The sequence below is a fragment of the Manis javanica genome, chromosome 6 (genome assembly GCF_040802235.1).
Source record: "Manis javanica isolate MJ-LG chromosome 6, MJ_LKY, whole genome shotgun sequence".
NCBI lineage: Eukaryota > Metazoa > Chordata > Mammalia > Pholidota > Manidae > Manis > Manis javanica.
Window position 1 is genome coordinate 90,646,044 of NC_133161.1, and position 15,849 is coordinate 90,661,892.

A 15,849-nucleotide genomic window follows, 5' to 3' on the forward strand; every position below is an offset into this window, starting at 1 on the left:
CTGGCATCTGTTACAAAGACAGTCCCAAAAGTCTTAATAAAATGACACGCCAAGTTTAAAGACAGCCTTGCTCTACCTTTATTAGTCAGTATGACATACTAAAACATTTAACCGTACATCTTAGCTTTGGGATATGCCAGTGGTTGCTAAACTTTGCTGCCTACTGGAAATGCTGGGGATGTGTTAAAAAAAATCCTGATACCTGCTTCCCACCCCCACCTCCCAAGTGTTAATGTGGGATGCAAACTGGGCATCACGAATTTTAAAGCTTCCACCAGTGATTCTAATAATGTGCAACTAAGTTTAGAAACCAGTGGACTACATACTCTAGGCAAGGAAGGAGGTTGGTTGGGGGAAATGGGGTGTTTATTATATAGCTTGATCATATCCCTTAAAAAGCAGTGGTACTTAATATGTGTCTGTACCTACAGGGGACTCATGTGATGAGAAAGAAATTTCAACCTTGTAGAAAAGCCTGAAAGAGAAAAGAATGGTATGTCTTTTCTGGAGAAATCAGGCCATGGAGTTTGAAGGTGGTGATAATGGTAGTCTACTTGGTATTACATACGACTGAAGGTAGAAAAGCTAAAAAGGTAAACAGGAAGATCAACAGGAAATTGACAGAGAAGACCGTCACATTACTAGAATAGTGGATAGTTGGTAGCTGTGCTTGAGAATGTTACTCATCTTACTGCCAACTGTGAATGGGTTGGCCAGAATGGAGATTAAGAAATTCTTCACTTTACTACTGAAGAGCAGACATTGCTTTCTGAAGCAGCTGAATCATTATGGGATAAACCGGTGCAAATTCTTTACCTTCTCTACTTCTTACTGATTGAACATAAGCTTCCAGGGCTCCCCTGAAAACCAAAATGAAAACAATATCAAAAAACTATATAAACAAAATCAAACAGCCTAGTGCAAATACATAAGCCCATTTCTGGAACTGCTATGCCAAGTTCAACAAGCTATATGACCAACAGCCTTTAAACATTTGATAGTCTTACTATGGTTAGTGTGCAAAACTAAACGTTTTTCAGTCTGCACTGTTCTTAGTGGTCTAATAATAGAAATCAGGCTTTCTGGCCTCGTTTCTCTTTCCTCCACTTCCCTGTAGAAGGGAACTCTGACGTGCAGCTTATGATGTTCACAGAGCCCACAAGGGGGAGCCCGGGATGCACTTAACACCAGTAGGTGCGTTACATACCTGTTACGTGATGGACTTTGAACCCACAAGTATAACTGCTGTTGGGCTCTTAATTTTTGGCACATAATATGACTAGGAGGCAGTCTGAATTTAATCAAGGGTATGTGGTACCAGCTGGTTATTTATGATCTCATGAATTGGATCAGGGAGTCATCAAACGACCCCCCAGGCCAAATCCAGCCTTGTGCTCAACTCGGGTACCTATGTCCGTGGCGGCTTTCACACCACAGTGGCAGAATTGAATAGTTACGGCTTGCAAAGCCTAAAATATTTACAATCTGGCCCTGTATGGTAAATTTTCCAATCGCTGAACCAAAAGATCTAAGTGTTAGATCATGTTTAATTGGAGCTGAAAGGAATGACTGGTTAGAAGATAAATTTTCATTATTGGTCATTAAAGTCCCCAGTTTAGCAAACTTTTGTCATAAACATACTGTTTTTCTAGTTTCACACTCTGAGATTAGAGCATTTCCATAGATGTAAATTACTACCATCATTCAGCTCAAATAGTATCAGGTTCCATCTAACATGTAATTCTTAACCGTTTTTTTTTGTTCCCATAACACTGAAAATATTAGTTCTTGGTAAGGTGTGTTCACTGTTCTCATTCAGCCTCGGGGGCTGCGCCTGCCCGAAGCCCGGCCAGCTCACTGCTCCTGGCAGAGCCCCTCCACCCGCCACCCGCTCCCATGGTTTCAGCTCCTATACAAGCCTGAAGCGCCATCACTTCCCCCTCTGCCCCACCTCCCTCCTGACTTCTGTTTCCACGTGAGCCCCGACATCGCTGCCTGGCTTCTTCCAGGTATCCACCCACCTGACCCTTCAGGGAGTCAGGCAGTCCGGACGCCACCGCGAGGGGGCCCTGATGTAAACTGCGGGCCTTGGGGGACAGTGATCTGTCAGTTTGGGTTCACTGACCGTAACAACTGGGCCACTTGGGGATGGGGGGTGTTGCTAGTGGGGGACAATGCACATGATGGGGGCAGGGAGCACGTGGGAAATCCCTGTACCTTCTCAAATTTTCTGTGACCCTAAACCTGCTCTAAAAAATAAAGTCTATCAAAAAAAAACACAAAAACCCAGGAGGAGGAAAGCACCCAGAGGGCAGTGCTCTGCTCAGTTTCTCCTGTTTCAAAAAAAGCCTGCCCAAAGGCCTCTAAGAACTCAGTCCTACACCTGAGCCGTCATCAAGCCCTGTTCCTCCCCTCCCCTCTGCTTCAGGTTGAATCCTGCTGTTCCATGTCCGCAGATCGCCGGCCTCACAGATGCTGGTCGCCCAGGAGCCCGAGGCCCTGGCCAGCGGCTCCCCCATGCAAGCGAGAGGCTCTGCCTGCAGTGCACCCTGCCAGGCCCGCTCCCGAGAGGCCCCTGAATACCAGCCGCATCATCCACTGCCTTCAGCCCCATCCGTGCAGCTGCTGGGCCCCAGAAACTTCGCTGTGGTCTGAAAAGACCCTCCAGTCATCAGTCTCCGTTGTTTGGGTGACCAACACCTATACAGAGCAGCTTTGCTCCATTTGCAACTCTGAGGCCAACCCCAAGGCCCACCCAGGAGAGATCAGAGGTGTTCGTGTGGCATTACTCTGAGACAAAGATGGTCCTGCCCACCGAGGCAGGACTGCAGAAGGGCCCATCTCTCCTCCACCACACCGAGTATCTCGTTGGCAGCCAGACAGTTTCTCTTAGGCCTTTCTCACTACCTTCGTCCGTGGAATGGCCTTCCTTGCAGAGCTCCTTCCTTAGGACCCAGCTCAAATGCCCTCTTTCTGATAAAGCCTTTCCGAATTGCAGGCAGCACAAACGAACTGAAACCACCTTGGAGTTTCATGGATTTGTGGGAAAGTCTATCACTTGGGCACCAATAGCTGTGGCCTTGCAGGACCCCAGCATTTAGGAAGCCCTGAAACCTGGCTCCTTGTTCTGTTCAGTGCCTGATGACTTTGATTCAGCTGTGTGGTGGGCTTGGCAGGCCCTTACTTAAGCAGCATAGCTGTTAAATCAGGCTCTGCCCCTCTTCCTAGCTGTGTCATCTGGCTAAACCAAAATCATGGGATTTTGAACGTCTGTGCTCATCTGAGAATCGTATATGATGCAGTTAGGAGGATTCGGACCTTGTACCATGACCACGAAGCACCTGGCTCTCACCCAGGTACGTATGTGTACCCACAAAGCACTCACACAGTTCTCCCCAGCCCGCTTTCAGGGGGCCTCAAGAGTCTCCACGCAATGAGCAGGAGTTTATTCTTTCACTGGGGCACCACCACATATGGTGTAAGTAAATATCTGTTCCTTGGTAAGTTTCCTTCTTAAGATGTAACTGAACTTTGAGGGTTGGGCCCATTGTGTTCATTTAAGTAGCCCCAGGACCTAGTGCTTGACAAATGCATGATGAATGAATAATTTTTTTAAAAAGGGAATAAAAATATAAGGAGATAGAACTGTAATGAAAAGTAAAAACAAAAGTGCAGAAGAAAGTAAATAAAGGAGAACCACTTGCAGGGGTCCTCCAAAGCAGCATAGGTGTGCAGAAGGGGATTTAATGCTCTTAGAGAACAATGCTTTGTGAAATGCCAGAGCTCATGTCAGAGCTGAGCCTTAAGGAAGTTATTTCTCTGTGAAAAAAACAGCTTCTTTTAGTAATACTCTGCAAGTTGCTATGGCATCCTGGGCTCCCAAAATGTAGTCCCTGCAGATTCATGCATGGTGGAGAACTCCCCAAGGGTCCAACTGTCTCTGAGACAATGATGTATAAACACCAGTCTAAGAAATTGGTATGGTGAAATGCACAGGAACTACAATTGTTCTGGAGTGAATGGGTTAGAGTCATTTTATCTAATAAATGAACAAAAATCAACTTAGTTTCATTTGCATTCAAAAGGATGAGACATTATATAAACTACAAAATATGTAGGAGAAAGTTCAGAAATACATTTGGATAGTTTTTTGGTATTCATGAAAAATATCATCAGAACTACAGAGAGAAAAACAGATTAAAACTGCCCTCCCACATAAAATACCAAGCAAGATTTTCAAGCAATTATTAAATTACTTCATTTGCTTGAGCAAAACATCAGCTTTCTTGGAAGTCAGGCCAGGCATTATGTAAGAGTTAGTCCTAACTCTGGTTTGTAATCAAAACAAGCAGATAATTAAAGTTACCCTTATTGAAAAAAAATTAGTACAGGAATTGTGTGAACAATTAATAGAGGAATGGCTTGCGGTGATGTGGCAGCACTGCTCATTGTGATATAAACTAGCCAAGTGAAAGTTTTTTGGGGCACAAAATTGATTTTTGCCAGGCATTAAATATCAGTGCGTTTAGTTCTGAAATACGTAAATGACCAAATGATCTACCACATTCTTTCACAGACAAGTAAAGCCCTGGCTGTCCCGTGGCTCTGTCCTCCCTCTTGGTCCCAGCTCAGGCACCGGGGCCCAGAACTGGCAGGTATCTAGGGCCACAGGGACAGCGGGAGGAGAGACCAAATGTCGCCCTCATCAGCAGGGATCCTGTGGTTTTGCAGAAGGTCAGAGGGTTGAGGGACTGGTTCCCAGCCTGCCAGCCCTGGCCCACGGCAGGAGGGCAAGGGGTCCAAAGATGCATCTGGTACGGAGAGCCGTCTGGTACTGCGCAACCAGAGTGCCAAAACAATAAAACCTGTAAACATTTTTAATACCATAAAGGGCACTCCTGCTCAGACTACGAACAGGCCAAGGAGAGGAAGGCGCAATAAGAAGAATGGCTGCTCCCTTGCAAATGTCAAGAGTAAATGAATTTGTGGGAGACCCTAAGGACTTCTGAGAAACCTTTGCTTCACAGAGTCAGTCTTTACTTTCACTGAACACACACTCCACTTACAGACCCACAGGGGCCTCGGCAGTGGAGGCCCACTGTCTGCAGTGCCTGCCTGCTGGTGGCTGAGAACAAACCTTATGCCACAGCCCCATGAGTCAGTGATGACTTTCATTTTAAAACCGACTTGACTAGTATCTGCTCAAGCTCTAAAGAAACACCTGGTGTCAAAAGGAAACAGAAAGGCAGGCAGAAAAGGGTTCGTCATTTGCCACTTACTCAGCTGTGCCGCTAGGCTCTCCTGGATGTGGCCTACTTCCTGACAACCCACTGGGGCTGTGCTGGGGGGAGACCGAGTGCACCGCAGGGTTTGACCCCCAAGCTACAACCAATTTCCTGACATTTAAAGAGCCGTGCTCACCCTGGGTTTCCCAGGGAAATAAATTCATCCAGTGGTGCTTCAGAATGCAGGGGCAAGCTCAGGTTTGCAGAAGTGGGCAGGAGCCAGCCTTCTCTAGGAAACGGCAGCCCCTGGGCCAGCAGCCCGAGCTGCAGCAGTACAGGGCACTTTGTGGAAACCAGGAGGGCATAGCGTCCCGCTCAGGACGTAGGCTTCTTAGAGCAGACATGTGGAGTGATGGGGCAGGCCTTATTAAAAAGCCTGACAGTACTTCTGAGCATGGTTTTCAATTGCTAAATAAAGGCTTAGCAACAGCACCAAGGATGAAATCACTCAGGAGACATTTTTAAAGAGAAGCAAAAGAAAACAGATTTGAGATGTGCCCACAGCACGACAACTGTTGTGGATGAACTCATTCCAACTTGTTAGGAAGACAAAAATGAACCCTGTTCAATTCACTCAGTCCCAAATCCTCATCTAGTGCCAAGTGTACTGCAGCTGATCGAGGCTCTGGGACTCAGGAAAACAATCCACGGGGATGTTGCCAATCCCAGAGTTAGTCACAGGCCCAGAGCACCTCATACCTGCTCCTCCTCCCAGCAGAGATTTAACTGGTCACATGACCTGACGGCATCCTTTCCCAAGTCTGGGTCAGATGCTCACAGCTAAGAAGAGTTACAGAGGAGCAAGGAAGATGGGCAGGGCCCGGACTCAACCACTCTATCCACAAAGGCACCTGGAGGCCAGTGGCTCCCAGTGGCTCTGCACTGAACTTGAGGGCTCAGTGCCGGTCCCAGAAGGGCTGATGCTTCTCAGTGACCTCTCCCAGCTCCCTTCCTTTGTAGTCTTTCATTACAACAGCGGGTCTCAGCCGTGGCTGAGCTGTGGCAATGCATGTCTGGGCAACGTTAAGAAATCCTGATGCCAGGTCCCTGGTCCCAGAGATTGAGGCAGTCGAGAGTGTGGCCTGGACACCATGGTTTTTCAGAGCTCTGCAAATGATTCTAGCGCATGAATTAAGAATGGCTAAGAACCTGTTGCCACATCAGCTCCACTCTGGCTGCGGGGCCCCGATCCCACCTGCCCACCGGCTTGGTGCTGCCATCCCCAGGCCCGCAGCATCAGGGCACCCAGGGAGCCGTGAGCGGCTTCAAGAGTCACTCAAGACGTTCTGCTGACTGGATGTGGAGAGTGAGGCTGATGAGAAGGGAAATGATGTAGAGGGTTTCCAGCCAGCTGGACAGGGGACAGTGATGCCCCAACCAAGACAGGGAGTCCCGAACCATCAGGTGGAGAGGGAAGACAATTTATTTTTCTGTGGGACTTCAGTGACATATGGTTGCAGGTCTGCTGACCTAAGGCTCTGGGCAATCAAAGTATGTCACTGACCTGGGAGCCACTAGGGCAGGAGAGGTCTCCAGAGTCGTGGCCCTGGGTGACCTCACTGGGGACCAAGGTGCAGACGGGAAGGGAATGAGAAAGAGCCAGAAACAAACTGGGAAATGATGGCATTTAAGGGATGGTCAGAAGAGAACAATCCCATAAATAAGACTGAACAAACCCTCAGAGGACAGTGATGTCATGGAAGTTCCATGTCTCAGTTTGCATTGTGTCCTCAGGGCCCAGCACAGAGTGAGCATCAAGGAAAACGGGCCGACTCAGTGAATCCCCGAGGACGCAGGGTGGGAGTGGCAGGGAACTCTAAAGCTGCAGAGCACTGATGCCAACGTTTCGATTTGGTGGCGAAGAGGCCCCTGGGCCTTCTGGTGAGTGAGTGCAATTTCACAAGGGAAAGCTGACAGAAGGGAGAAGCCGCCTGCGTTACCGGTGACAGTCCCAGTGCCCCCAGGCACCCCCTGTGCACACACGTATATATGCACAGATACACTGTGTGGCACGAGTCAGCTAAGCAGCTCTGGCATGTCCTTGTTTTCTATTAAACCTGTATCACGTTACGGTATTTTTAAGTTTACTCACATCTGTGCTCCACCAATTCAGTAACTGCCACACACAAAAATAAAGCAGAAGATGTGGCGCTAAGACAAGGAGTCTTCAGAGCGGAGTGCGGAGTTCTCAGGGCTGCATCAGGTGTGGGACAGCACAAAGGCAATGTAAAGATTTGGAAGCCAAGGGCACGGAAAGCAAAAATCGGGCCTGGTGGTTCCAGCGGCCCAGCGCCCGGCCGCGCACCGACGCAGGGAGCCTGCCTGCCACCAGGGGGCGCCGTCATACGCACGCCTGCCTGGCCTCCTAACACAGACAGGGCCTCTGAACCACATGGCTTTACCTGAGGAGGAGGAGCCTGTCCTTTTCGGATGGATGGTCATCCAACCACTGGGAGAAGCGTGCGTGGGACCATTCTGCCCTCTGCAGGGTTAAAACACAATTAGAGAAGAAGAGTGTGTACATGTTCTTCAGGAAATGGCAGCAAGCACTGTTCAAAAGGTACTCTGGGGTTCCCAAGGCGAAATGACTCTGCACACCTGCCTGGTGGAAGGTGGCACAGCCCTTGTGCACCTTCCTGACTCCAAAGAGCGTTTAGATTTGTCAAATGAAGGCTAACACAAGGGAACAGAGCCTCCATCAAAAAAAAGCTTATGGGTATAAACTGCTTATGTCATTATTATTTAACGGGCTAATTCTGGATTCATCAGGTCATGTCTACAATGCTGAGAAGGAAGCAGAATTTCCCTTCCTTAATCGTTTGCTGCCACGATAGAAACCCAAGACTAAACGAGGCAGAAGAGGCCCGAAAGCCGGTCAGTGCTGGTCACAGACCGAGAGCTTCTGGCTTCCTTTATTACCTGGAAGGGGGATTTCAGCTCAGCGGGTGCTCTGGTGAACAGAAACTGAATAACCAGGCTGAACGGAATCACGTCTCCCAGGGTGGGGCTGCTGGCCACGTGTTCGCTTGTCTGGAAGAGCAGAGGTCTGAAAGAAGCGGCAGCAGTCACTTCACGCTGTTCACTGCGGATGGAGGTGACCTGGGCGGGGAGCTGTCACAGCAATACCAGCACAAAGTACCAGCACAGTAGTGTAACAGCCTAAAAGCGAAGACAAGGAACAGCATCCTTCCTAGATCGGCTACTCTTAACCACTTCTTGACTCCCCACTCAACCGGAGACACACACATGCAAATCCATACCCTCTGGCAGGCTCACGTGAGCTTCAGCTCCTTCCTTGACCCCCCACTTCTTGGCCTGTGGGTATGACGATACTTCAAGATAACTTTTATCAAATAACACTATCCTGTAATTGATTTTCTTTATTACTGTGGGGCCATTTCAGTTCACTTTTGTTGCCAATCACCAGAAATCTGTAAGGCTCCCAACCAGGCACTCCGTGGCAGTGTGATGAAGGTCTCCCTGCAGCCACACTGAGAAGATGGTCCACTTGCTTTAGAAATTTTTAAGACCCAAATCCCATCACAGTGCTGCACGTTGTGGACATTCAGGCAAGGACTCAAGCACCCACCCTTGGCATGAGCATGCTGCTGAGGGGAGTTTGGTTTTGTCTGGAGGCCTGAGTCCTCCTGTGTGTGGTGACACGTCTCCATCCAGTGGAGGCTCCCCGTTTTGACAGCAGCAGCGAGAGCACCACACAGAGGACCCACCATGCGTCAGGCACGGTTTTAGCAGCCTTACATATGTGACTCCTTTACTCCTCAACCCTGGGAGGGAGGTACTGTTACAACCTCATTTTACAGATCAAGTACAAGCTAGGAAAGGTCAGAGTAACAATTCGAACCCAGGCAGCCTGGCTTTTAATTTTGCCATGTAGCCTCTTTTAGGATATCGACTCTAGCAAGTACTCCTGTTTTTAGAACAGATAAGACTTATTCTCAGTGAGAAACAAAGACCCCTGGAAAAAGCACAACTTCAAACTGTCAACAACAACTACAGAAAAATGTATCTGAGGAAATTAATGTTTCCAAAACCTCATTTGAAGGCCATGCAATGACCATCTCTTTAGGCCCCTCAAGTCTTTGGGTCCAAGTGGTCCCCCTTCAGCTACATATGTGAACTATATTGTCATAATCTCTTGGCATTATTTTCACCAGGGATGACCTTAAGTTCCTGCAGGGCGATGAGTGGTGTCATAGAAGCCTCTGGAAGCTGGCTGTACATTGGCATTGGCATGAGGCTGTGCCCCAGCTCCACTGCCCATAGACTGGAGGCCTCTTCTCCCAGCAGGGGAAGCCCGAATCCCTGGCTGCTGTGTGGTGGCATTGCCAGACAGCTCCCTGGAACTCCCAGTCTGGCCTGTGGCCATGCAGTCTGCTTCTTGCGCCATCCATAAGGCTGCTTCCATTTGAGCTGTGATGGGACCCAGCAGTGGGGAGGGGCCCCTCCACCGTGTCACTGGCTCATGCTACAGGCCCAGCACGTCCTCACTTCTCTCTGGGCCATCCCTGGTCTTGGGAGGCCTTCCCCTTCCCAGTCGAGCCCACTCCACCTGTGCCATGTGGTGTGGTGGGATTCATCCTGAACACACATAGTTCATGACATGGGGGGCCAGCCTTTTGGTCTTCAACTTATTGGAGAGCAGCTGTATACAACCCTTTCTGCCCCTCCTGCAGGAGACGGTCAAGAACTGTGGTGCCCATCTCTCCCAAAGCTCCCCACGTGAAGTCCCACATAAGAGTGCTTTAGAATTAAGTACAGTTGACCCTTGGACAACACAGGTTTGAACTGTGTGGGTCCACTTATCTGTAGACTTTTGGCAATAAATGTTATCAGAAAATTTGGGGGAGATATCAAAAAAATTAAGAAAAAAGTATGTCATGAGTGCATAAAATTTATGTAGATACTAGTCTATCTTACCATTTCCTAACATAAAACCAACAGTAGGCTATAAGCAGTTCTGTTTTTGAAGAGGCGGTAGCTATATGTGGATTTGCAGGTGTGCAGTGGATATGGTGGGGGGTCTGCACCCCTAACTCCTGTGCTGCCCCAAAGTCAGCCATACTAAGAACCACTGAAGAGCTTTCTCTCTAATTTATTTCCTTCCTACTGAAAATGAGAATTACAGTTGATCGGTTTTTCTTTTATCTTTGGCTTGAGGAAGTTTAAAGTCAAATTTGAAACTTATCTGTAGCAATTAAATTCATTTTATGGTTTGAACATTTGTGTTTTCCTTTGTGTTTCCTCAGTATGCTCTTGATGCAAATTGAAAATGATGCAAGGGCAGAAAGGGACGGCGGCTGGGAAGGAAACGGGAGTCGGGGAGAGCGGGCTCTGGTCTGCCACGTGCCCTGCCCAGCAGCCGGACACATAGCGAGGCTGCAGAGATGCCTGCATAAGCCAGGCCTGCTCAAAACCAGCTCATTTTAAAATGGGATCTTTAGGTCAGTCTCCTGTCCCTTTGGAGCTCTGAGTCACAGCAGTTATTTTTCTGCCAAGACCAAATCTTCCACTCCAGCCACTAACAGGGCGGCCAAGAGAGCAAGGAGGGCGAAGCCGGCTTTGATTCTGTGTCATGCCCCACTGACGTGATTACCTGCAGACATCAAATGCAGACATTTCTGGTGCTTGTTTTAAGAGCCTGAAGGAACACAGCAAGAGAACCTCCTTTCTCCCTGATTTCAGATGGAAATTTGAAATACTGGCAAGTTAAAGAAATAAATCCCCATTTGAGGTGATATGAGGAACAAAAGGAAGTTGATGAAGGTGTCATGAAACCCAGACCCCCCAATGCCACAGCATCATCCTTGAAGAAAAACACTCTGAACAGAGCAGCACTTTGCAAGGCTAAGCTTTACAGCCAGCAGATGGGACCTCGTATTTGATCAGGCCTAAGAGAGAAAGCTGAACTTAGCTGTATTTCTAGCTGGGGATCCCCGCACTGAGTGATGCACAGGTGCACGGCTGTCAGCCTGCTGTGGGGGCCAACGGCCAAGTGAAGGAAGACGAAGTCCTGCTGCCCCAGTCCCCGCACCCATGTCACCTGCCACCACCCCACCCCAAACCTCGCTTAGGTGATGGGCCAGCATGAGAGGAGAGAGGGTGGGGGAAGGAAATCCGGTTACCCCTCACAGGACAAAAAGGGCCTTCTGAGAGAAGGGGAGAGATGGCCGGGGTCCTGCAGGAGGAGGGCCAGCAGAGAGGGAGATTCTGTTCGAGGGCCTGAATGTTAGGGCAGGAAGGGCCTATGTGGATCTCAGGGGAAAACGAAGCAGGAGGCTGATGGCTGGGGTTGAGCAGAGTCTTAAAGAAGTGAGAGGCTCCCACGTGCCTTCCTTAAGAGTCTAGATGGTCGATCCCAGCAGACCAAGTCAGAAAGGAGGCAGGGGTCAGGCAGACATTCTCTAGGAATGGAAGGTGCATCTGGAAGCTTGTGCACAGCAGAACGCTGAGATGGGGCTTTTCACAGTAGGAGGCTGCTGCCCAGGTGAGGTGTTTAGATCTCTCTAAAATTTCCTCACATTTTCCTGGATGATTCATAGAGGCATTCAATCACTGCTCTAGAACCGATCAGAGTGAAAACAAATGGGAACATCTAGAATATGAGGGAGGGTTGAGAGGCTGCAAGCCCACGCTTTGGGATTGCACAGCCCTATGTCTGCAGGGCACACATGGTAAATGACGCCTCTCAGCACCCACAGCTGCCATGGGGACCATGTCTGACTGGCAAGTGTCGCTGCGAGGGTAAAATGGGAAAGTAGCAGTGAAACACTTGGCATGGGCTGAGCACACAGCGAATGGCCCCATATGCTGCTAGGTAATGGTCAGTGATGGTTGCTAGGAGAAAGACTCTTAAGCCGACCGGCCAGCCCCTCCTCCGTGTTTCCTGGGAGCAACCAGCACCACCATGCTCTTGGCAAACACATCAGAACAAGCCTGAGAGATGGCTGCCTTCGGGCTACAGTGCTGAAATCCGAAACGGCGGGGGGTGAGAATCCAGAAACCTTGGGGGAAATAGTTCTTCAAGCCCGAGATTCACACGTAAGAAGAAAAGATAACATCTTTGGGGGTCCTAGTTCTTAAAGTGCTGAAAAGAGAAACTGCAGAGATGGCTGCCTTTCAGGTCTCCAAACTCGCAGGCAGGTAGGGCTGGAATTCAAGCAGCAGATGATCAGCAATACTGAGGACGTGGAAAACCCTCACCATGATTAAAAAGAGTTGACATGAACACTACACTCGAGTCATGGGGGGTTTCCTTCTCCTAACAGACCCACCGTAACAGCCCATGACCTGACAGCTTTCATTGCTCTTTCCTTAAACCTAAGAAGCTTCCAGCAGAGCAGGCTGCAGACCTAATTCAGGGACAAAGCTGTCCCCTCCAGAGCTAAGGTGCTGGGGCCTGCCTGAAGGCAGGGTCTATGTCCCTGAGCTAGTGAAAGGCATGCGGTCCCTTCTCTGTCTGTTGCCTTACAAAGATCTGCATTGAGAATGTCAGGGGTCAGAGTTCTCAGGCCTTTGTCAGGTGGAGCGAAGGTGACGGCCCTTACTAACACTCAGGGGATATGCCATGCTGCAGCAGGAGGGACAAGGACAGGGCCTCGCAGCTCTGACCCATGTGTCTTGTGCAGAAACACATATCAGCCAGGGGCAAATCTCTAATGTCAGCCACTGTCTGAGGCAGCATTCTGTCCTAGGTAAGAAACCATTTGTGCTGCCTGAGAAACTCTAATGTAGACAGTAAAATATAAATATATGCAAGCAGCTTGCCATCTTAATTCACCAGTCCACTACTATTACTGTCAAGAAGAAAGGGCCCTGCGGCAGATGGCTGAGTTGGTGTGGGGGGTGGGGGTGGGGGAGAGCCTGCTTAAGGTCCTTGTGTCTGTGGGTCAGGGGAGAGGTTCCAGGGGGCTGTGGGGGGTGCGAGGGGGCTGCTGCACCTGGGGTCTGGACTGCAGGTTATCTGGCTGGCAGTGTCCCTCTTTCCTGTGAAGGGCCCCTTGACTGGACCTGCTGCCCTCCTGCAGCCACTGCCTCTACTTCAGCCGGAGGACAAACCCGCTAGGTTTCAGTTGGTTGACGGCCCCCACCCTTACTGAATAATGTTTTAGTATCTCTTATATTATTTTTTAGCTCCTTTGTTATTTTTAAATGGGAAAAACACCACAAGAGGTATTTAAAAGTATATTTACCCCACAAAAATACAAAGAAATATTAGAGAATACTACAAAAAACTATATGCTAACAAGCTGGAAAACCTAGAAGAAATGGACAACTTCCTAGAAAAATACAGCCTTCCAAGACTGACCAAGGAAGAAACAGAAAATCTAAACAGACCAATTACCAGCAAAGAAATTGAAGTGGTAATCAAAAAACTACCTAAGAACAAAACTCCCAGAACAGATGGATTCACTGCAGAGTTTTATCAGACATACAGAGAAGACATAATACCCATTCTCCTTAAAGTTTTCCAACAAACAGAAGAAGAGGGAATACTTCCAGACTCATTCTATGAAGCCAGCATCACCCTAATACCAAAACAAGGCAAAGACCCCACCAAAAAAGAAAATTACAGACCAATATCTCTGATGAACATAGATGCAAAAATACTCAACAAAATATTAGCAAACTGAGTTCAAAAGTACATCAAGAGGATCATACACCATGACCAAGTGGGATTCATCCCAGGGATGCAAGGATGGTACAACATTCAAAAATCCATCAACATCATCCACCACATCAATAAAAAGAAGGACAAAAATCACATGATCATCTCCATAGATGCTGAATAAGCATTATACAAAATTCAACATTCATTCATGATAAAAACTCTCAGGAAAATGGGTATAGAGGGCAAGTACCTCAACATAATAAAGGCCATATATGACAAACCCACAGCCAACATCATACTGAACAGCGAGAAGCTGAAAGCATTTCGTCTTAGATCGGGAAAAAGACAGGGATGCCCACTCTCCTCACTGTTATTCACCATAGTACTGGAGGTCCTAGCCACAGCAATCAGACAAAACAAATAAATACAAGGAATCCAGATCAGTAAAGAAGAAGTCAAACCATCACTATTTGCAGATGACATGATATTGTACATAAAAAACCCTAAAGACTCCACTCCAAAACTGATATCGGAATACAACAAAGTTGCAGGATACAAAATTAATACACAGAAATCTGAGGCTTTCCTATATACAAACAATGAACTAACAGAAAGAGAAACCAGGAAAACAATTCCATTCACAATTGCATCAAAAAAAAAATACCTAGGAATAAACCTAACCAAGGAAATGAAAGACCTATACCCCAAAAACTACAAGACATTCGTAAGAGAAATTAAAGAGGACACTAACAAATGGAAATTCATCCCATGCTCTTGGCTAGGAAGAATTAATATTGTCAAAATGGCCATCCTGCCCAAAGCAATATACAGATTTAATGCAATCCCTATCAAACTACCAACAGCATTCTTCAACCAACTGGAACAAATAGTTAAAAAATTCATATGGAACCACCAAAGACCCTGAATAGCCAAAGCAATCCTGAGAAGGAAGAATAAAGTGGGAGGGATCTCGCTCCCCAACTTCAAGCTCTACTACAAAGCCACAGTAATCAAGACAATTTGGAACTGGCACAAGAACAGAGTCACAGACCAGTGGAACAGAATAGAGTCTCCAGACAAGAACCCAAACATATATGGTCAATTAATATATGATAAAGGAGCCATGGACATACAATGCGGAAATGACAGCCTCTTCAATAGCTGGTGTTGGCAAAACTGGACAGCTACATGCAAGAGAATGAAACTGGATCATTGTCTAACCCCATACACAAAAGTAAATTCGAAATGGATCAAAGACCTGAATGTAAGTCATGAAACCACAAAACTCTTAGAAAAAAATACAGGCAAAAATCTCTTGGACATAAACATGAGCAACTTCTTCATGAACATATCTCCCTGGGCAAGGGAAACAAAAGCAAAAATGAACAAGTGGAACTACATAAAGCTGGAAAGCTTCTGTACAGCAAAGGACACCATCAATAGAACAAAAAGGTACCCTACAGTATGGGAGAATATATTTGTAAATGACAGATCCAATAAAGGATTGACATCCAAAATATATAAAGAGTTCACACACCTCAACAAACAAAAAGCAAATAATCCAATTAAAAAATGGGCAGAGGAGCTGAATAGGCCATTCAGATGGCCAACAGACACACGAAAAGATGCTCCACATTGCTAGCCATCAGAGAAATGCAAATTAAAACCACAATGAGATATCACCTCACACCAGTAAGGATCGCCACCATCCAAAAGACAAACAACAACAAATGTTGGCGAGATTGTGGAGAAAAGGGGAACCCTCCTACACTGCTGGTGGGAACGTAAATTAGTTCAACCATTGTGGAAAGCAGTATGGAGGTTCCTCAAAAAGCTCAAAATAGGAATACCATTTGACCCAGGAATTCCACTCCCAGGAATCTACCCTAAGAATGCAGCAGCCCAGTTTGAAAAAGACAGATGCACCCCTATGTT

General features: G+C 47.5%; 1 protein-coding gene across 1 annotated transcript in view; it reads right to left on the bottom strand.

Annotated features, from left to right (window-relative positions):
* Positions 1-54: 54 nt before the first annotated feature.
* COG5 (component of oligomeric golgi complex 5) overlaps positions 55-15,849 on the bottom strand; it is a 386,458-nt gene continuing 370,663 nt past the window's right edge. Inside the window, exons 20-22 of the mRNA XM_037010866.2 lie at positions 8,205-8,331; positions 7,688-7,767; positions 55-860 (exon numbers count right to left, since the gene is read on the bottom strand). Of these exons, the coding sequence (XP_036866761.2) occupies positions 746-860; positions 7,688-7,767; positions 8,205-8,331 (322 nt within the window). The 3' untranslated portion in view covers positions 55-745. The remainder of the gene's footprint in view (positions 861-7,687; positions 7,768-8,204; positions 8,332-15,849) is intronic.